This window comes from Oncorhynchus mykiss, chromosome 17, assembly GCF_013265735.2.
Source record: "Oncorhynchus mykiss isolate Arlee chromosome 17, USDA_OmykA_1.1, whole genome shotgun sequence".
Lineage (NCBI taxonomy): Eukaryota > Metazoa > Chordata > Actinopteri > Salmoniformes > Salmonidae > Oncorhynchus > Oncorhynchus mykiss.
The window spans coordinates 49,506,659-49,529,972 of record NC_048581.1 but is presented as its reverse complement, the minus strand read 5'-3'; the positions used below and the strand labels follow the sequence as shown (position 1 = coordinate 49,529,972).

The 23,314-nt window shown below is 45.2% G+C and overlaps 1 protein-coding gene across 5 annotated transcripts in view; it reads right to left on the bottom strand.

The window, feature by feature from the left end:
* Nucleotides 1–23,314, bottom strand: part of cacna1da (calcium channel, voltage-dependent, L type, alpha 1D subunit, a) — a 115,585-nt gene that overhangs the window by 64,528 nt on the left and 27,743 nt on the right. For all 5 annotated transcript variants that reach the window (XM_036948171.1, XM_036948173.1, XM_036948175.1 and 2 more), the window contains exons 4-5: nt 4,563–4,702; nt 1,317–1,537 (exon numbers count right to left, since the gene is read on the bottom strand). In XM_036948171.1, the coding sequence (XP_036804066.1) occupies nt 1,317–1,537; nt 4,563–4,702 (361 nt within the window). The remainder of the gene's footprint in view (nt 1–1,316; nt 1,538–4,562; nt 4,703–23,314) is intronic.

Here is a 23,314-nt window from a genome sequence, read left to right as displayed (position 1 = left end):
TGCCTCCTGATAACACGTCGGTTGCTTCTTACTACATTAAGTAAGGACATTTCTGTTAAACGGTGGAGCTCCCGGGTGGCGCAATAGTCTAAGGCACTGCAACGCAGTGCTAGCTGTGCCACTAGAGATTCTGGGTTCGAGTCCAGGCTCTGTCGCAGCCAGCCGCTGCTCATTCTGTGCGTGATTTCCTGCAAGACAGGAATGTCAGTGTTCTGCCATGGCCAGCGAAGAGCAAGGATCTCAGTCTCATTGAGCATGTCTGGGACCTGTTGGATCGGAAGGTGAGGGCTAGGGCCATTCCCCCCAGAAATATCCGGGAACTTGCAGGTGCCTTGGTGGAAGAGTGGGGTAACATCTCACAGCATGAATGGGCAAATCTGGTGCAGTCCATGAGGAGGAGATGCACTGCAGTACTTAATGCAGCTGGTGGCCACACCAGATATTGACTGTTACTTTATATTTTGACCCCCCCTTTGTTCAGGGACACATTACTCCATTTCTGTTAGTCACATGTCTGTGGAACTTGTTCAGTTTATGTCTCAGTTGTTGAATCTTGTTATGTTCATACAAATATTTACACATCTTAAGTTTGCTGAAAATAAACGCAGTTGACAGTGAGAGGACGCTCTTTTTTTTTTTCCACTCCAATGGACATGTATTTATTCATCACTGCTACAGTTGTTATGATGTACATCGTGCTCTTTGATTTTTATTGTTTAATCACCATTTTCATTATTTTATTTCACTTTGTCCTGCATGTTGGAGCTCGGAGCCTAAGATTTCAACTGTACTATGCAATCACACCTGCAACCCTGCACACGTGACTGTTGATCGGTGGTTGTCCCACCTAGTTATCTTAAGATGAATGCACTTACTGTAAGTCGCTCTGCTAAATCACTCAAATGAAATAATGAAAATCAGGTCACAGTTTGCCGCAGTGTTATTTACTGGGGTGGTGTTATGTAGTGCCTTTTTCAGAGGTTAGCCTGTATACTCTAGGTCAATGGAGGTTTGCTGTGCATGTTTCATCATGGGGGTCAAAGGTGAGGGATCAGGCAGCACTCACAACAACACTGTGTTCGTGTCAGACCTAGGTTAACATACTATTTGAAATATTTAAAGTGTACATTAGCCTGCCTGGAGTGCCAGATGGATAGGGTTCGCACTCCTTGTAATTTTTTTCTATTCCATGGTGTCAGGCAAGCTCAATCAAGTCCAGATAAAGTATTTGAAATGATCTCAAACAGCATTTGAACCTAGGTCTGGTTGGTGTTGTTGTGGGGTCAAAGGTGAAGGGTCAGATAACAGTAACTCACTGGGCACTCCTGAGACCAGGCGTAGGGGTCGCAGCACACGGAAGGCTCGGAGGGCTTTGACGTCGAAGCCGCCCGACTTTCCCCCGTGGCCTTGGGCGGAGGGGTGGAGCGCTGCCGCCGCAGCCGCCGCCGCAGCCGCCGCCGCAGCCGCACCCGCCTCCGCTTCCTCCTTTGTCTCAACAGAGTCTTTGGTCAAAAGCTCCAGGACAACACTGAACAGCCTGTGGAGAAAAAACAGGGAAAAAATGCTACAGGAAACACATCAGAAAGAGAATGTTGCAGATCAAACATTCCAGGACGGCACTGAATTACTACAGAAAGAGAGAGAACATGTTAAAAAGACTGGAGCATTGGATTCAGGGCCCATATTCCTCTCCCATAGTAGGAGTAGGAGTGCTGATCTAGGATCAGGTTCCCCATGTTCATGCAATCTTATTCATTATGAAATAAAAGGCAAAACTCAGTAGATCAGCAGTCCCACTCCGAGACTTTATAAATACGGGCCCAGACCAATGCAATAGACTCTAAAGAAACGTACAGTTGGGCTGGTTAAAAAGTTTCCCTGCACTAATGATCATTTTTTGCCCGTGCTACAGATGGCAATATCGATCATCTATTAATCGGTTTGCAAATGATTTTTCAGGGGGTGCTGCAGAACCCTCAGCACCCCTTCTTCCCGCGGCTATGGAGCTGAGAGAACATTTCGTTGTTTTGAAGCAAATTTCCTGCAATTCTATGCATTTAGCCGTGGCTAATGAAATGTTATTTTGCTCAAACATAATAACAAAATCAATATTGCTAAATTCATTGTTTTGGAATGTTCAATTCTCCCTGACTGTCTTGCTTTTGCTTCGGTGATTGTTAGTTCTCAAAGATTGTATAAATATATATTTAGGTCCAGTATCTTTTCTTTTCACACACACACACACACACACACACACACACACACACACACACACACACACACACACACACACACACACACACACACACACACACACACACACACACACACACACACACACACACACACACACACACACACACACACACACACACACACACACACACACACACACACTAAATGGGCTGAATGGAATTGCCAGGCCTCTCACTGAGGTGTTTGATGGCTCACTCATCAGTTCATATGACAATAATACCATCAGAATAGAATACCATCAGAATAGAATACTAAATGTATACGCTGAGCCCCTTTTAATATACTGTAACTGTATTTTCTTGTAGAGCACTTAAAAAGAAAATCTGAAAATAATGATAATGATGACAGATCCCAATGAAGCCATAATTTGATCTGACATCACATACACTATATATACAAAGGTATGTGGACTCCCCTTCAAAAATAAGTGGCTATTTCAGCCACACCTGTTGCTGACAGGTGTATAAAATTGAGTACACCGCCATGCTAGGACCCTTACTTCCAGTGAAGGGAAATCTTAACGCTACAGCATACAACTTCCAACTTTGTGGCAACAGTTTGGGGAAGGCCCTTTCCTGTTTCAGCATGACAATGCCCCCATGCACAAAGAGAGGTCCATACAGAAATGGTTTGTCGTGACCGGTGTGGAAGAACTTGACTGGCATGCACAGAGCTCTGACTTCAACCCCATCGAAAACCTTCGGGATGAATTCGAATGCCGACTGCGAGCCAGGCCTAATCGCCCAACATCAGTGCCCGATGCTCTTGTAGCTAACTGGAAGCATGTCCCGGCAGCAATGTTCCAACATCTAGTGGAAAGCCTTCCCAGAAGAGTGGAGGCTGTTATAGCAGCAAAGAGGGGGAGCAACTCCATATTAATGCCCATGATTTTGGAAAGAGATGTTTGTCGAGCAGATGACCACATACTTTTGGTCATGTAGTGTACTTTGTGCAGTCATTTGGCCTGCGTGCAGTATTTTAGTGTGTCCATTTTAGTTGTGAGGATATTGACACGTCTATATTTGGATATCGACAGGGCTTATCTTAGTGTTCCGTTTCTATGATAATTTCAATGCGTGTGCTGCAGTCAGTCAGTCATCCTAGCAGGATGCATCTCTCTGCATCTGACTGCATGACAGATCAACCCACATGCCGCATACAGACACAGATCTGACCTAGCTACTCACTGGACTGTGTGTGTATTAGAGGAGGGAGGGAGGGAGGGAGGGAGGGAGGGAGGGAGGGAGAGAAAGAGAGAGAGAGAGAGAGAGAGAGAGAGAGAGAGAGAGAGGGAGAGAGGGAGGGAGGGAGGGAGGGAAATAGGGTGGGAGGGAGAGATGGGGAGATAGGGAGGGATAGAGATAGGGAGATAGTGAGGGATAGAGATAGGGAGGGATAGAGGAAGAGAGATGGGGAGATATGGAGGGGGGCAGGGAAAGAGGGTGTGAGGGAGAGATAGGGAGATAGGGAGGGATAGAGGGAGAGAGATAGGGAGGGAGGGAGGGAGGGAGGGAGGGAGGGAGGGAGGGAGGGAGGGAGGGAGGGAGGGAGGGAGATAGAGAGGAGAGTGGGAGGGAGAGGAAGAGAAAGCTAGAGAGGAGGAAAGGAGAAAGAGAGAGAGAGAGAGCGAGAGAGAGAGAGAGAGAGAGAGAGAGAGAGAGAGAGAGAGAGAGGAAAGGAAAGGAAGAGAAAGACAGAGAGAGAGAGAGAGAGAGAGGGAATGAGAGAGAAAAGGAAGCGAGGGTAGGAGAGGAGCGATGGAACATGGTGTGATGGTGAGTCACTCCAGTGGTGGTAAAGTTGTGATTTATCCTCCATGTCTTTTCTGGGTCATATACTGTAAGCGGATGAGGGTCCGTCCATATTAGTACACCGACAGTGAACACATCCGGAATGGCACCCCATTCCCAATATAAAAGAGTGTACTACTTTGGACCAGGGCCCGGGAATGAACCAACTCAACCACTGTCACAAACAAGTACACAGTCAGGCTCAAATGAGGAGCTACAGTTCAAATTAAAATCCTAAACTGAAACACAAAAAATGCCCTGGGCCTGTATTCATCAAGCTTCTCAGTGTCTGAGCATAAGTACTGTTCTGGAATCAGATTTGCCTTGCAAATTATCATGAATGGACTGGCGGGACCTGATCCTAGATCAGCACTCCTACGCCGAGACTATTTAATGAAGTACTTCACAACACAATCCGAACTGAGGAAGTCCATTCTATTGAAAATCCCTGTAGCCCTTCAGATGAATTCCAGTTGAATGAGCGGCTGGAGAGTAAGGAAGATTGGAGATACCTACCCGACAACGACGATGACAAAATCCAGCATGTTCCATCCGTTTCTCACATACGCGTTCTGGTGCGCCACTAAACCGTAGGCGATAATCTTCAGAAAGGTTTCGATAGTGAAAATGACGAGGAAGACATGTTCTACCGTTTCCTGCAGAGAGAGAGAGAGAGAGAGAGAGAGAGAGAGAGAGAGAGAGAGATAGAGAGAGAGAGAGAGAGATAGAGAGTTAGAGAGAGAGGAAAATAAAACAATATGTCGCTATGGGCGTTGGGCCAAACTAATGATTTATTATACAGTAGTGACCATTCATATTAGAATATTAGAATATTAACACACACACACACACACACACACACACACACACACACACACACACACACACACACAGTATACACTAGGGTTGGGCGGTATACCAATTTTCCTACCGTCATACAGTTTTTGTGCCATACCGAAGTACACGGTATTCCCGTAAATACACACAAGGTGCTGTATACATTTTGTTGAAAAAAATTCTACTATAATCATTTAAAAAACTACGCACAAAACAATTTAGGCAACAGGGATCTTGATCCGGGAGGGGATTTGAATGTCTCTGCTGTAACCAAGAAGCTTGATGTTGACATTTAGTCACTTACAGTAGCTAGCCAGTTAGCAAACTAAATGCATTGCTGGAGCCCTGAGATGGATGTCATTTATTTGACACGTCTTAGATTTCTTATTGTTCTACCTAACTTATTGTTCTACCTAACTTATTGTTCTAAGCGGTGGCGTAGCACAAACCCCCGCAGCCGTTGGTATTTCAAAATACCCCGGGAATACGCTATTAACGGTATATCGCCCAAGCCTAATACCCACACAGTACACACAAGCTAAACACACACAATCCATTTAGGTCATTTCTCTGATTCTGGAATGCATTCACTGGAGAGAGGCAACTACAACCGTAGAGAGACAAGAGGGATAGAAAACTGTAAAGTCTCTCACTGTTACGTAAACGCCAATAACCGTGATGGCTGCAATGAAGGGAACACCTGGACACGCACGCACAAACACACACACACACACACACACACACACACACACACACACACACACACACAGGTACACAAACACACACACACACGTAGGTACACAAACACACACACGCATGCACGCACGCAAACGGACACACACACACACATACCAACACACACACACGCAGGCGCACACACGCGCGCACACACACACACACACACACACACACCGACACACACACACACACACACACACACACCGACACACACACACACACACACACACACACACACACACAGTTCATCCAATTGATCAACGTCGTACAAAGTGTTTCCCTCGGCCCGCTGCAGCACTGCCCAGACAGCTGACCACCACAACCCCACCATCAGGCCTGGCTGCTACAGCACTGCCCAGACAGCTGACCACCACAACCCCACCATCAGGCCTGGCTGCTACAGCACTGCCCAGACAGCTGACCACCACAACCCCACCATCAGGCCTGGCTGCTGCAGCACTGCCCAGACAGCTACCCACCACAACCCCACCATCAGGCCTGGCTGCTACAGCACTGCCCAGACAGCTGACCACCACAACCCCACCATCAGGCCTGGCTGCTACAGCACTGTCCAGACAGCTGACCACCACAACCCCACCATCAGGCCTGGCTGCTGCAGCACTGCCCAGACAGCTGACCACCACAACCCCACCATCAGGCCTGGCTGCTACAGTACTGTCCAGACAGCTGACCACCACAACCCCACCATCAGGCCTGGCTGCTACAGCACTGTCCAGACAGCTGACCACCACAACCCCACCATCAGGCCTGGCTGCTGCAGCACTGCCCAGACAGCTGACCACCACAACCCCACCATCAGGCCTGGCTGCTACAGCACTGTCCAGACAGCCGACCACCACAACCCCACCATCAGGCCTGGCTGCTACAGCACTGCCCAGACAGCTGCCCACCACAACCCCACCATCAGGCCTGGCTGCTACAGCACTGTCCAGACAGCTGACCACCACAACCCCACCATCAGGCCTGGCTGCTACAGCACTGCCCAGACAGCTGACCACCACAACCCCACCATCAGGCCTGGCTGCTATAGCACTGTCCAGACAGCTGACCACCACAACCCCACCATCAGGCCTGGCTGCTACAGCACTGCCCAGACAGCTGACCACCACAACCCCACCATCAGGCCTGGCTGCTACAGCACTGTCCAGACAGCTGACCACCACAACCCCACCATCAGGCCTGGCTGCTACAGCACTGCCCAGACAGCTGACCCCCACAACCCCACCATCAGGCCTGGCTGCTACAGCACTGTCCAGACAGCTGACCACCACAACCCCACCATCAGGCCTGGCTGCTACCTGGAGGAATGAAGCAACTCAAATCTTCCAACCGGAGCATGGTTTCGTTCTAGAATCCCCCTGGGCCTGCGTCCCAAATGGCATCCCGTTCCCTAACTTTTGACGTTTGAGGTACGTTTTGGGACAAAGCCCTGGCCACCACCTCAAAGCGGCTGTATTCAGTCGGGAACAACAGACAGAGCTCTGACTTCATCAGATTCGAACCAATCAACTCATCCCATCTCAACAATGACCCGACATGACACAGGTCAAAAACAGACAGACACTCGGGCGCGGGCCCATCCAATGTGACTAAGGAAGTACAAAACACAGTTTACGAGGTCCGCATAGACGGGATAACTTGGCGGCACCATGGTGAGTGTCTTGCTGTGGTAGGTACTGTAGACAGGAAGGACAGGATAGGGAGCGACAGATGCTGGCTGAGACAGGTATGTCAGCATCAGAGTAGTGACTGAGTGAGTGTGTGTGTATACAGCCCAGGAGGTTGGTGGCACCTTAATTGGGGAGAACGGGCTCGTGGTAATGTCTGGAACGGAATCAGTGGAATGGTATCACGGTTTCCAGGTGTTTGACGCCACTCCATTTGCTCCGTTCCGGCCACACCGGCGGCACGCAGGCGCACACACACACACACGCACGTTCCTCACGCAGCCGGTGTTGCCTTGTCTCTAGCCTGCCACAGGGGGAATGCTCAGAGGGGTTGGGTTAAATGCGGAAGACACATTTCAGTTGAATGCATCCAGTTTCTCCACTCAGCAGCCTTCTGTTGTATACAGTAAGCATGAGTGGGGTCAAAGTGTGACTCAGCTTTTCAGGACACTCCCAGGTCGGCCCCAGAGACATGTTTTATTTTATTTATTTTATGTCACCTTTATTTAACCAGGTAAGGTAGTTGAGAACAAGTTCTCGTTTGCAACTGCGACCTGTCCAAGATAAAGCGTAGCAATTCGACACATACAACAACACAGAGTTACACATGGAATAAACAAAACATACAGTCAATAATACAGTAGAACAAAAGAAAACAAAAAGTCTATATACAGTGAGTGCAAATGAGGTAAGTTAAGGAAATAAATAGGCCTTGGTGGCGAAGTAATTACAATATAACAATTAAACACTGGAATGGTAGATCAGCAGAAGATGAATGTGCAGGTAGAGATACTGGGGTGCAAAGGAGCAAAATAAATAAATACCAGTATGGGGATGAGGTAGGTAGATAGATGGGCTGTTTACAGATGGGCTATGTACAGGTGCAGTGATCTGTAAGCTGATCTGGCAGCTGGTGCTTAAAGCTAGTGAGGGAGATGTGAGTCTCCAGTGTGTGACAGGTGAGAGGGCTGGGACCCCTTTCACCCTCCCTCCCTCCCTCCCTCCATTATAGACGAGGCACAGCAGCCACCTTAACACCCAGCATGCAGTTTATACAGTGTGGACACAGCATAGAGTCTGTCTGCCTGCCTGTCTGTCTGTCTTTCGCTGTTTTCAAAGCCTTAACCAAATCGTGTGCTAGCTAGCTTGGTTCCATCCGCTGCTTTCTACCGACCCATATCATATCTATTGTTACCTATTCTAAAATCAGGGGTCCTGCTGGCCAGAGGCAGTGTTCAGAGAGTGAACATTAAACAAAGCCATCACATGCTGGACCCCTGACTCTCTCTCTCTCTCTCTCTCTCTCTCTCTCTCTCTCTCTCTCTCTCTCTCTCTCTCTCTCTCTCTCTCTCTCTCTCTCTCTCTCTCTCTCTCTCTCTCTCTCTCTCTCTCTCTCTCTCTCTCTCTCTCTCTCTCTCTCTCTCTCTCTCTCTCTCTCTCTCTCTCTCTCTCTCTCTCTCTCTCTCTCTCTCTCTCTCTCTCTCTCTCTCTCTCTCTCTCTCTCTCTCTCTCTCTCTCTCTCTCTCTCTCTCTCTCTCTCTCTCTCTCTCTCTCTCTCTCTCTCTCTCTCTCTCTCTCTCTCTCTCTCTCTCTCTCTCTCTCTCTCTCTCTCTCTCTCTCTCTCTCTCTCTCTCTCCCAAGTCCCAAGTCCTTAATCCCAGTGCTCTGTAGACACCATACAGAGCATTCTGGTCTGCAGGGCTCGTTTTGCCAACAGTTTACTGCCGATTGAGTGAAGCACTTAGCCCAGTGAAAGAGACCTTTGTTACCACTGTAAAAGGTTGAGCGGGGCTTTCGGCCTACCACTGCCATTCTATTGAGAGTGGCAGAGCGGGACAGAGAGAGAGAGGCAGAGACAGAGAGATAGGGGCAGAGCGGGACAGAGAGAGAGAGGCAGAGATAGAGAAATAGGGGCAGAGCGGGATAGCGAGAGAGAGGCAGAGATAGAGAGATAGGGGCAGAGCGGGACAGAGAGAGAGAGGCAGAGATAGAGAAATTGGTGCAGAGCAAGAGAGAGAGAGAGAGAGAGAGAGAGAGAGAGAGAGAGAGAGAGAGAGAGAGAGAGAGAGAAAGACAGAGAGAGAGGGGATAGTGAGGCCTGTGGGGTAGGCCATAAATATCTCTGACTAATGGCAGAGCTTATTTGTGCTGTAAAGAGCTGTACAGTATGCACTCCTCTCATACATACAAAACACAGATACTAACTGAACATTCTTATAAGCTTCCGCAGCCACCCCCCCCCCCCCCCATGCACACACGCACGCACACACATACACATGCACAGCAAGCATGCACAGCAAGCATGCACACACACAGACACACACACACACACGCACACACAGATGGACACACGGTCCTGTCAAAACAGTTAAACACTTCCACACATGTGCACACCGACAACACGCAGGCACGCTCACACACGTTCCTCATGCAACCTGTGTTGCTCAGAAGGGTAGGGTTAAATGCGGAAGACACTTTTCAGTGGAATGCATTCAGTTGTGCAGCTGACTAGGTATCCCCCCTTTCCTTTCTCTCGTGTCTGAAGGCAATAACACAGTCCATGAGACTCAGAGAGAAAGAGCTCTACTCATATAATCAAGGGGGACGCTAACCCAACCCACTGAACCATGTACAGACAGTTTTACACAGCATCACTGGCCATGTCAAATCAAATCAAATCGTATTTGTCGCATGCGCCGAATACAACAGGTGTAGACCTCACAGTGAAATGCTTACTTACAAACCCTGAACCAATAATGCAGTTTTAAGAAAATAATAATTCAAGAGCAGCAGTAAAATAACAATAGCGAGGCTATATACAGGGGTTACCAGTACAGAGTCAATGTGCTAACCGGGGGCACCGGTTAGTCGAGGTGATTGCGGTAACTATGAACTATAGAGAAGATACAAAATGGTTGAAGTAACCAGTCTATGAACACCGCAGACACAGCTCGCAGAACGACACATGAGGCAGCTAAATCTCATCGTGAAGAAGTCATGGGTCCTATTCATCAGGGCAAATCGTAGCGAAACGTTTGGCAACGGAAAATTAGCATTTCTTATTGGACAAGTTCACATAGGTCCCTCCCCGGGTTATGGCCCGTTTGCTTAGGTTTGGTTCTCAGTGAAAGTGTCCATGAACTAAACAAAGCAGTGTTTTTTTAATTGGAGTGCGCTGATATGGGATTGACGGAGGGATGTAGCCAATACAGTGTGACATTACAACGTTGAGAAAGAATTAGGTTCCAGTCGATCGACTGGCATGTTAAGCCTTTATTACATTTCAAACTCATTGTATTGGTCATTTCTTTAACACAGGTGATTTCATGGCGAGTGTAGAGAGTATAGGGATATTGTTATCCACGTCGGTGCCAACGATGCTAGGATGAAACAGTCAGAGGTCACCAAGCGCAACATAGCTTGAGTGTGTAAAAATCAGCTAGAAAGATGTGTCGGCATCGAGTAATTGTCTCTGGCCCCCTCCCAGTTAGGGGGGAGTGATGAGCTCGACAGCAGAGTCTCACAACTCAATCGCTGGTTGAAAACTATTTTCTGCCCCTCCCAAAATATAGAATTTGTAGATAATTGGCCCTCTTTCAGTTGAGGAGTGACGGACTCCATCCTAGCTGGAAGGGTGCTCTCATCTTATCTACGAACATAGACAGGGCTCTAACTCCCCTAGCTCCACAATGAAATAGGGTGCAGGCCAGGCAGCAGGCTATTTGCCAGCCTGCCAGCTTAGTAGAGTCTGCCACAAGCACAGTCAGTGTAGTCAGCTCAGCTATCCCCATTGAGACCGTGTCTGTGCCTCGACCGGGGTTGGGCAAAACTAAACATGGCGGTGTTCGATTTAGCAATCTCACTGGAATAAAGACCTCCTCCATTCCTGCCATTACTGAAAGAGATCATGATACCTCACATCTCAAAATAGGGCTACTTAATGTTAGATCCCTCACTTCCAAGGCAGTTACAGTCAATGAACTAATCACTGATCATAGTCTTGATGTGATTGGCCTGACTGAAACATGGCTTAAGCCTGATGAAATTACAGTGTTAAATGAGGCCTCTCCTCCTGGTTACACTAGTGACCATATCCCTCGCGCATCCCGCAAAGGCGGAGGTGTTGCTAACATTTATGATAGCAAATGTCAATTTACAAAAAAAACTGTCTTTTGAGCTTGCAGCCTAATCTATGTAGCCTACTAAATCACTTTTTATAGCTACTGTTTACAGGCCTCCTGGGCCATATACAGCGTTCTTCACTGAGTTCCCTGAATTCCCATCGGACCTTGTAGTCATGGCAGATAATATTCACATTTTTGGTGACTTTAATATTCACATGGAAAAGTCCACAGACCCACTCCAAAAGGCTTTAGGAGCCATCATCGACTCAGTGGGTTTAGTCCAACATGTCTCCGGACCAACTCACTGCCACAGTCATACTCTGGACCTAGTTTTGTCCCGTGGAATAAACGTTGTGAATCTTAATGTTTTTCCTCATAATCCTGGACTATCGGACCACCATTTTATTACGTTTGCAATCGCAACAAATAATCTGCTCAGTCCCCAACCAAGGATCATCAAAAGCCGTGCTATAAATTCTCTGACAACCCAAAGTTTCCTAGACGCCCTTCCAGACTCCCTCCGCCTACCCAAGGACGTCAGAGTACAAAAATCAGTTAACCACCTAACTGAGGAACTCAATTTAACCATGCGCAATACCCTAGATGCCGTCGCACCCCTAAAAACAAAAAAAACATGTTTCATAAGAAGCTAGCTCCATGGTGTACAGAAAATACCCGAGCTCTGAAGCAAGCTTCCAGAAAAATGGAACGGATATGGAGCTACACCAAACTGGAAGTCTTCTGAATAGCTTGTAAAGACAGTACCGTGCAGTATCGAAGAGCCCTTACTGCTGCTCGATCATCCTCTTTTTCCAACATAATTGTGGAAAATAAGAACAAGACCAAAAAAAAAAAAAAGCAGCATTCCCCATGAGAGGATGGCTTTCACTTCAGCAGTGATACATTTATGAACTTCTTTGAGGAAAAGATCATGCTCATTAGAAAGCAAATTACGGACTCCTCTTTAAATCTGCGTATTCCTCCAAAGCTCAGTTGTCCCGAGTCTGCACAACTCTGCCAGGACCTAGGATCAAGGGAGACACTCAAGTTTTTTAGTACTATATCTCTTGACACATTGATGAAAAAAATCATGGTCTCTAAACCTTTAAGCAACATACTGGACCCTATTCCAACTAAACTTCTGAAAGAGCTGCTTCCTGTGCTTGGCCCTCCTGTGTTGAACATATTAAACGGCTCTCTATCCACCGGATGTACCAAACTCACTAAAAGTGTCAGTAATAACCTTTTGTGACTAGGGGGCAGTATTTTCATTTTTGGAAAAATAACGTTCCCGTAGTAAACGGGATATTTTGTCAGGACAAGATGCTAGAATATGCATATAATTGACAGCTTAGGATAGAAAACACTCTAAAGTTTCCAAAACTGTAAAAATATTGTCTGTGAGTATAACAGAACTGATATTGCAGGCGAAAGCCTGAGAAAAATCCAATCCGGAAGTGACTCATCTTTTGAAAGCTCTGCGTTCCAATGCGTCCCTATTGAGCAGTGAATGGGCTATCAACCAGATTACTTTTTTCTCCGTATTCCCCAAGGTGTCTACAGCATTGTGACGTAGTTTTACGCATTGATGTTGAAGAATACCCATAAGCAGCTACATTGCGCAACTGGTCACCTGATGGCTCCCAGAGTGATTCTCGCGTAAAATACAGGGGCCATTATTCCAATCGGTCCTACTGAAAAACCAATTGTCCCGGTGGATATATTATCGAATAGATATTTGAAAAACACCTTGAGCATTGATTATAAACAACGTTTGCCATGTTTCTGTCGATATTATGAAGCTAATTTGAAATATTTTTCGCCGTTTTCGTGACTGCAATTTCCGGGCGATTTCTCAGCCAAACGTGAAGAACAAACGGAGCTATTTCGCCTACAAAAATAATATTTTTGGAAAAAAGGGAACATTGGCTATCTAACTGGGAGTCTAGTGAGTGAAAACATCCGAAGCTCATCAAAGGTAAACGATTTAATTTGATTGCTTTTCTGATTTCCGTGACCAAGTTACCTGATGCTAGCTGGACAAAATGCTATGCTAGGTTATTGATAAACTTACACAAATGCTTGTCTAGCATTGGCTGTAAAGCATATTTTGAAAATCTGAGATGACAGGGTGATTAACAAAAGGCTAAGCTGTGTCTCAATATATTTCACTTGTGATTTTCATGAATAGGAATATTTTCTAGGAATATTTATGTCCGTTCCGTTATGCTAATTAGTGTCAGTCTATAATTATGCTCCCGCACGCGGCATGGGGAGTCACTAGAGGATAAAGCCTCTCTTGAAAAAGCCCAACCCTGACCCAGAAAATGTTTTAAAAAATATTGGCCTATATTGAATCTTATAGGCCACTTGTGAAGGTGGTAAATTACCTTTTAATGGCGTCAGACCAATGCTCTGCATCTGTCCTCGTGCTCCTAGACCTTAGTGCTGCTTTTGATACCATCGATCACCACATTCTTTTGGAGAGATTGGAAACCCAAATTGGTCTACACGGACAAGTTCCGGCATGGTTTAGATCTTATCTGTCGGAAAGATATCAGTTTGTCTCTGTGGATGGTTTGTCCTCTGACAAATCAATTGTAAATGTTGGTGTTCCTCAAAGCTTTTTACCTCTCGGTGATGTCATTCGGAAACACAATGCTAACTTTCACTGCTATGCGGATGACTCACAGCTGTACATTTCAATGGAACATGGTGAAGCCCCATAATTGCCCTCCCTCCTCATGTTTCAGACATGAGGAACTGGATGGCTGCAAATGTTCTACTTTTAAACTCAGACAAAACAGAGATGCTTGTTCTAGGTCTCAAGAAATAAAGAGATCTTCTGTTGAATCTGAGAATTAATCTTGATAGTGGTACAGTCGTCTCAAATAAAACTGTGAAGGACCTCAGCATTACTCTGGACCCTGATCTCTATTTTGACGAACATATCAAGACTGTTTCACGGACAGCTTTTTTCCATCTACGTAACATTGCAAAAATCTAAAACTTTCTGTCCAAAAATTATGCATAAAAATGTATCCATGCTTTTGTCACTTCTAGGTTAGACTACTGCAATGCTCTACTTTCTGGCTACCCGGATTAAGCACTAAATAAACTTTAGTTAGTGCTAAACACGGCTGCTAGAATCTTGACTAGAACCAAAAAATGTGATCATATTACTCCAGGGCTAGCCTCCCTACACTGGCTTCCTGTTAAGGCAAGGGCTGATTTCAAGGTTTTACTGCTAATCTACAAAGCATTACATGGACTTGTTCCTACCTATCTTTCCGATTTGGTCCTGCCGTACATACCTACATGTACGCTATGGTCACAAGACGCAGGCCTCCTTACTGTCAGTAGAATTTCTAAGCAAACAGCTGCTGGAGGCAGGGCTTTCTCCTATAGAGCTCCATATTTATGGAATGGTCTGCCTACCCACGTGAGAAACGCAGACTCGGTATCAACCTTTAAGTCTTTATTGAAGACTCATCTCTTCAGTAGGTCCTATGATTAAGTGGAGTCTGGCCCAGGAGTGTGAAGGTGAACGGAAAGGCACTGGAGCAATGACCCTCCATTGCTGTCTCTGCCTGGCCAGTTCCCCTCTCTCTGCCTCTAACTCTATTACAGGGGCTGAGTCACTGGCTTACTGGTGCTCTTCCATGCCGTCTCTAGGAGGGGTGCGTCACTTGAGTGGATTGAGTCACTGACGTGATCTTCCTGTCCGGGTTGGCGCCCCCCCTTGGGTTGTGCCGTGGCGGAGATCTTTGTGGGCTATACTCGGCCTTGTCTCAGGATGGTAAGTTGGTGGTTGAAGATATCCCTCTAGTGGTGTGGGGGCTGTGCTTTGGAAAAGTGGGCAAAGTGGGTGGGGTTTTATCCTGCCTGTTTGGCCCTGTCCGGGGGTATCGTCGGACAGGGCCACAGTGTCTCCCGACCACTCCTGTCTCAGCCTCCAGTATTTATGCTGCAGTAGTTTATGTATCTGGAGTATTTGTCCTGTCTTATCCGGTGTCCTGTGTGAATTTAAGTATGCTCTCTCTAATTTTCTCTTTCTTTCTTTCTTTCTTTCTTTCTTTCTTTCTTTCTTTCTTTCTTTCTTTCTTTCTTTCTTTCTCTCGGAGGACCTGAAGTGCTGACCTGTTGCACCTTCGACAACCACTGTGATTATTATTATTTGACCCTGCTGAGATCTATGAACATTTGAACATCTTAGCCATGCACAGCCAGAAGAGGACTGGCCACCCCTCATAGCCTGGTTCCTCTCTATGTTTCTTTCTAGATTCTGGCCTTTCTAGGGAGTTTTTCCTAGCCACCGTGCTTCTACACCTGCATTGCTTGCTGTTTGGGGTTTTAGACTGGGTTTCTGTACAGCACTTTGTGACATCAGCTGATGTAAGAAGGGCTTTATAAATAAATATGATTGATTGATTGATTTGGACGAAATCGCTAGACTGTAAAACTATTTCATTAGCAATCACATTACATGACTATCATCAATAAGTGCCATTGGCTTCAATATTGTACATTTATATTTATATCACAAAATGATTACGTAATAATCCATGGCCCCAGTACAGTTGATCACCTGATCACCTGAGAGCGGAAAGTAAGTTCACCGGAGACGGAAGAGGAAGTGAGACACCCTACTCACTGTTTTTCTCTGGTTCAAAGAAATACAATGAACTAAGGAGACCAGACCCAGTTGCAATTGCATTTGTGTCTATGGGAGAGCCACCCTGTTAAGCAGCCCGGACTGACCATCTTTTTCAATTGCAAATGGCCCGAGTGAACTCTTCATTTATCCACCATCTTTGAGAACAAAAAGAGGATGTATCACACGATCACCTGAGAGTGGTGAGTGGGGGACACAAGTAGCGTGTGTGGTACAGCACATCTGTGCGTGTGTCGGAGGGCCAGGCTCACACGGTGTCTCACACTTTGTGACATCACGCCTGTTTAATATCACTGTACGGCCGGGATGACTCTACCTCCACAGAGACAACAAAACAACAAACAATCCAGCTGCATGCTCCATGCACCGCTACTGCGTTCAACTTACACACAACCCTTAAAGCCGCGCGTCGTGTCATTAGCAGAGGAGGGACAGAACTAGTTCTGGTCCAAGGTGTTACGTGCACCTTGCAGATCTTTACAGCTTCTATCCCTAAGCCACAAGGCTGCTAAATAGCTAACTAATAGCTAACAAAATGTCTACACAGACTTGTACTTTATTTGTATTTTTGCTCTACGCACACTCACAGGGCCCTACACACTCACGCACACTGACAATCCAAAACACGCACAGAAAACACTCACTTCGTCATTTGCTCACACACACACATAATATGCACACACATTTGAACAGACTCTACACACACACACGCACACCCACTCACATACGAACGTCCTATACGCCGCTGCTACTCCCGTTTATCATATATCCTGATGCCTAGTCACCTTACATATCTACCTACCTCTACCGCTCCAGTATCCCTGCACATTGTACATACGCTATTGGAACTGACCCTGTATGTACAGTGCATTCGGGAAAGTATTCAGACCCCTTTAGACTTTTTCCACATTTGGTTATGTTTCAGCCTAATTCTAAAATTACCAATAAAAAATGTCCTCATCAATCTACACACAATACGCCATAATGACGAAACGGAAACAGGATTACAGACACTTTTGCAAATGTATTACAAATAACAACCACTGTGATTATTATTATTTGACCCTGCTGAGATCTATGAACATTTGAACATCTTAGCCATGCACAGCCAGAAGAGGACTGGCCACCCCTCATAGCCTGGTTCCTCTCTATGTTTCTTTCTAGATTCTGGCCTTTCTAGGGAGTTTTTCCTAGCCACCGTGCTTCTACACCTGCATTGCTTGCTGTTTGGGGTTTTAGACTGGGTTTCTGTACAGCACTTTGTGACATCAGCTGATGTAAGAAGGGCTTTATAAATAAATATGATTGATTGATTGATTTGGACGAAATCGCTAGACTGTAAAACTATTTCATTAGCAATCACATTACATGACTATCATCAATAAGTGCCATTGGCTTCAATATTGTACATTTATATTTATATCACAAAATGATTACGTAATAATCCATGGCCCCAGTACAGTTGATCACCTGATCACCTGAGAGCGGAAAGTAAGTTCACCGGAGACGGAAGAGGAAGTGAGACACCCTACTCACTGTTTTTCTCTGGTTCAAAGAAATACAATGAACTAAGGAGACCAGACCCAGTTGCAATTGCATTTGTGTCTATGGGAGAGCCACCCTGTTAAGCAGCCCGGACTGACCATCTTTTTCAATTGCAAATGGCCCGAGTGAACTCTTCATTTATCCACCATCTTTGAGAACAAAAAGAGGATGTATCACACGATCACCTGAGAGTGGTGAGTGGGGGACACAAGTAGCGTGTGTGGTACAGCACATCTGTGCGTGTGTCGGAGGGCCAGGCTCACACGGTGTCTCACACTTTGTGACATCACGCCTGTTTAATATCACTGTACGGCCGGGATGACTCTACCTCCACAGAGACAACAAAACAACAAACAACCCAGCTGCATGCTCCATGCACCGCTACTGCGTTCAACTTACACACAACCCTTAAAGCCGCGCGTCGTGTCATTAGCAGAGGAGGGACAGAACTAGTTCTGGTCCAAGGTGTTACGTGCACCTTGCAGATCTTTACAGCTTCTATCCCTAAGCCACAAGGCTGCTAAATAGCTAACTAATAGCTAACAAAATGTCTACACAGACTTGTATTTTATTTGTATTTTTGCTCTACGCACACTCACAGGGCCCTACACACTCACGCACACTGACAATCCAAAACACGCACAGAAAACACTCACTTCGTCATTTGCTCACACACACACATAATATGCACACACATTTGAACAGACTCTACACACACACACGCACACCCACTCACATACGAACGTCCTATACGCCGCTGCTACTCCCGTTTATCATATATCCTGATGCCTAGTCACCTTACATATCTACCTACCTCTATCGCTCCAGTATCCCTGCACATTGTACATACGCTATTGGAACTGACCCTGTATGTACAGTGCATTCGGGAAAGTATTCAGACCCCTTTAGACTTTTTTCCACATTTCGTTATGTTAAAGCCTAATTCTAAAATTACCAATAAAAAATGTCCTCATCAATCTACACACAATACGCCATAATGACGAAACGGAAACAGGATTACAGACACTTTTGCAAATGTATTACAAATAAAAAACAGAAATACCTTATTTATATAAGTATTCAGACCCTTTGCTATGAGACTTGAAATTGAGCTCAGGTGCATCCTGTTTCCATTGATCATCCTTGAGATGTTTCTACAACTTGATTGGAGTCTACCTGTGGAAAATTCAATTGATTGGATATGATTTAGAAAGGCACACCTGTCAGTAAAAGGCACATGACAGCCCGCTTGGAGTTTGCCAAAAAGCACCTAAAGGATTCTCAGACCATGAGAAACAAGATTTTCTGGTCTGATGAAAACAAGATTGAACTCTTTGGCCTGAATGCCAAGCGTCACGTCTAGAGGAAACATGGCACCATCCCTACGGTGAAGCATGGTGGTGACAGCATCATGCTGTGGGGATGTTTTTCAGCTGTAGCGACTGGGAGGCTAGTCAGGATCGAGGGAAAGATGAAAAGGGCAAAGTGCAGAGAGATTCTTGATGAAAACCTGCTCCAGAGCACTCAGGACCTCAGACTGGGGGCGAAGTCTCTGAATGTCCCTGAGTGGCCCGGACATGAACCAGATGGAACATCTCTGGAGAGACCTGAAAATATCTGTGCAGCGACACTCCCCATCCAACCTGACAGAGCTTGAGAGGACCTGCAGAGAAGAAAGGTGTGCTAAGCTTGTAGCGTCATACCCAAGAGGACTCAAGGCTGTAATCGCTGCCAAAGGTGCTTCAACAAAGTACTGAGTAAAGGGTATTTTTTTAAATAAATTAGCAAACATTTCTAAAAACATTATGGGGTATTGAGTGTAGATTGATGAGGGAAAAAACAATTTAATCAACTTTAGAAGAAGGCTGTAACGTAACAAAATGTGGAAAAAGTCAAGGGGTCTGAATACTTTCTGAATGCACTGTAGCTTACTTACTTTCTCGTGTTCTTCTTATTTCTATTTCTCGTATGTTTTTGTTCTACCTTATGTTATTTTTAGTATTACATTGTTATTGAATACTGCTTTGTTGGGCTTAGAGCTTGCAGGAAAGGCATTCCACTATACTTGTGCATGTGACATTAAACCTTGAAACATAAGTGCATTATTTGCACAATATATTTATGGTAAACAAATCCCACATAATAACAACCCTTTTCGTCATTTACAAATATAAACTGAAGTGTGTCACCATTGTCACCAATGAGTGTGATTTCACAGGTCTACTGCAGCTCTGGTTTTGTAACAATGACGAAGCAGTCATCATGACTCTCTTTCTCTCCCCCGACTCTTCTTCACTCGCTCCACCGTTCTCTCTCCTCTCCCTCCCTCTCTCTCCTGTCTGTCTCTATGTATCAGTCATAGCAGTTTAGGCCAGCCAGAGGGTTAAGTGTGTATATGCATATTGTATAATTGTGCTATTTTGGACACAACAACGACATATTTTACATATTTCTTTGCTAACAAAATAGCTAGGTCAATATATCTAATTAAAGACACGCTACGGAACTTTTTCTACTACTTTGTATTTTTAACGTCGCAGATGTAATGTTTTCGCTTATAAACTGATTTTGAGACTGTGTAACGTGGGATGTAATATCTGAAACTACTTGAAGCTGGGATGTCCCTCCTACCATTGAATTCGCTCTTCCGACTGTCCATCAACTCCTTGCTCAACCCCCCACGACACAGCCACTGACAAAGCACATGCCTGCCATCCTTACATCGTAGCACAGCAGGAGAGAGTGGTTTCATCACTGTAGCATATTCAGAGATCGATTTATAGCCATAAACAATTTTGGAAACTTATAGAAGAAAGAGATTAATATGAGACGAAGGGCAATTTTGGAACGAGTTCAGTAAGCCACGATAGAGCTCTGTGAGACATTCACAGCGATGGTGGCAGACGTTTTGATCAAGAGAGACCTTTTCTCTGACACTAAACATACAAATATGTATTCTACAGTTATAAGGAAGGTGAAGTCTCATAGTTAGCTGTTTTATCATTTGATTGTACTATATTTAGAACGCATATAAATCATTTCAAGTCTTATTCATACAGTTTTATTGAATAGTAAATAAATTATATAAAATATTTCATATTTTCATATTTCTATCATATTTGTACCGTGTACTTAAGCTTGTGTCCTCGAAAGGTGACCACACCTCAGCAATTTATTTTTTGAAATACCAGAATGGTAAAGATTTTAACCTTTCTTGGAGTATACAGCATTTCTGTTTATGGCCCTCTACTGATAAATAATTACTTTTGGGGGATTAATTAGATTCCATTTTCGATTCCATTTAGTTACATTTAACCTCCTGCTTTGGGCTCGATGTGTCAATGTGTAGTTCATACATGCATAATCTGGCTTACCTCAATTAGCCACGAAATCCCTCGTTTGAAAGCGACTGTTTCCTGGAAGCTGTGCTATTTTCCCTACCCTACATTTTCCCCCACGTGGGACAGCCCCCTAGCAATTCGAGTTCAACCAATGAGCTTCAGCCCCTCGCCATTAGAGTGACCGCTAGCAAGATGCACACACAGTAGAGTGAGAGAGACAGCAATGACGTGGTCCACACATTTGCACATACGTGACGTGGTACTCACTTTTCGGGGACCTACTGGCTCAAAACTACTGGCTAAAAGGTATACAAAAGTAGCGGAAAAACTCTTTCATTGAGGAGTAACATTTTATGCTAAGCTTGAGGGCAACATCCACCGGAGAAACAGCAACTGCATTTGTACAAGGGTGTACAGTATGTGTAGTGTGCATGCACATTTTCACATGAGTGAAAGTGTGTGCGTGCGTGTGTGTGTGTGTGTGTGTGTATGTGTGTGCAGATTATTTTGTGTGCATATAACCTTCGATCTCTGATCAAACCTTTATGACTACTGACAAAGAGAGAGACACATTGCCTTTGCATCTTCCCCTTCCCCCACTCAGAAAGAGAACTGTCTCTCTGTTTCTCTCTGAATACAATGTTTATTAATGCACTGTAACCCAGCAACAGCATCATATCATTTTATAGTCTACACACCAGCAGCTATACACACACTGACCACAGAGGGCAGTGTGTGTGTGTGTGTGTGTGTGTGTGTGTGTGTGTGTGTGTGTGTGTGTGTGTGTGTGTGAGCGAGACTGTGTATGCACTGGTTAATGTATGCATTCGGGTGTGTGCACAGTTGCATACGTGTGTGTGTGTGTGCAGCAGTGAGGGGATAGGCGAAGCTATGAAGTGGCTGTCATTCTCTGAGGGGAAACAACAACGTTATTACAAGCAGAGGTGATCTTTAACATGGACCAACACTGCCATGATGTCTATCTTCAACCAGCAGAAACATTACACTGTGAATGTAGCAACCATTAGTTCTATAATGTATACTGTTAGCCACATTAGCCACATGTTAGCCACATTTTTCGCTATTAGCCACATTGTTAGCTATTAGCCACATTTTTATTTATAAGCCACATTAGCCACATGATAGTTATTAGCCACATCATCCACATGATAGTTATTAGCCACATTAACCACATGATAGTTATTAGCCACATTAACCACATGATAGTTATTAGCCACATTAGCAACATGAGTTATTAGCCACATTAGCCAAATTATAGTTATTAGCCACATGATAGATATTAGCCACATTAGCTGCATGATAGTTTTTAGCCACATGCCTGCTACTCTGTTAGATGTTAGCCATATTAGTCACATGCTAGCCACATTGTTAATTATAAGCCACATTAGCCATATGTTAACTAGGGCTGGGAATTGCCAGGGACCTTACAATACGATATTATTAAGATACTTAGGAGCCAATATGATGTGTATTGTGATTCTCACTATTCTATATGTATTTTTTAAATATATTTTTTCACCTTCATTTAACTAGCAAGTCAGTTAAAAACAAATTCTTATTTACAATGACGGTCTACCCCGGCCAAACCCTCCCCTAACACTGACGACACTGGGCCAATTGTGCACCGCCCTGTGGGACTCCTGATCACGGCCGGTCGTGATACAGCCAGGGATCGAACCCGGGTCTGTAGTGATGCCCCTAGCACTGCGATGCTGTGCCTTAGACCGCTGCGTCACTCAGGATAAAGGTATTGCGATTGGATACAGTGATTTCATTGCGATTCGATGTTCCAAACATATTGCTCACCATATATGTCTGCTGCAGAGGGACAAGAGAGAGCCATGATGAAACTTGTTGTCACACCCTGACCATAGTTTACTTTGTATATTTCTATGTTGTGGTTGGTCAGGGTGTGATCTGAGTGGGCATTCTATGTTTCATGTCTAGTTTGTCTAGTTCTATGTTCGGCCTGATATGGTTCTCAATCAGAGGCAGGTGTTCGTCATTGTCTCTGATTGGGAACCATATTTAGGTAGCCTGGGTTTCACTGTGTGTTTGTGGGTGATTGTTCCTGTTTTTGTGTTTGCACCAGACAGGGCTGTTTTGAGTTCTCACGTTTCTTGTTTTTTCGTTAGTTTGTTCATGTATAGTGTCGTCAATAAATTACAATGAACAACCACCACGCTGCGCTTTGGTCCGCCTCTACTTCACAAGAAGAGAATCGTTACAGAATCACCCACCCTAACAGGACCAAGCGGTGTGGTAATGGGCAAAGGAAAAAGCAGCAGCAGGAGCAGCG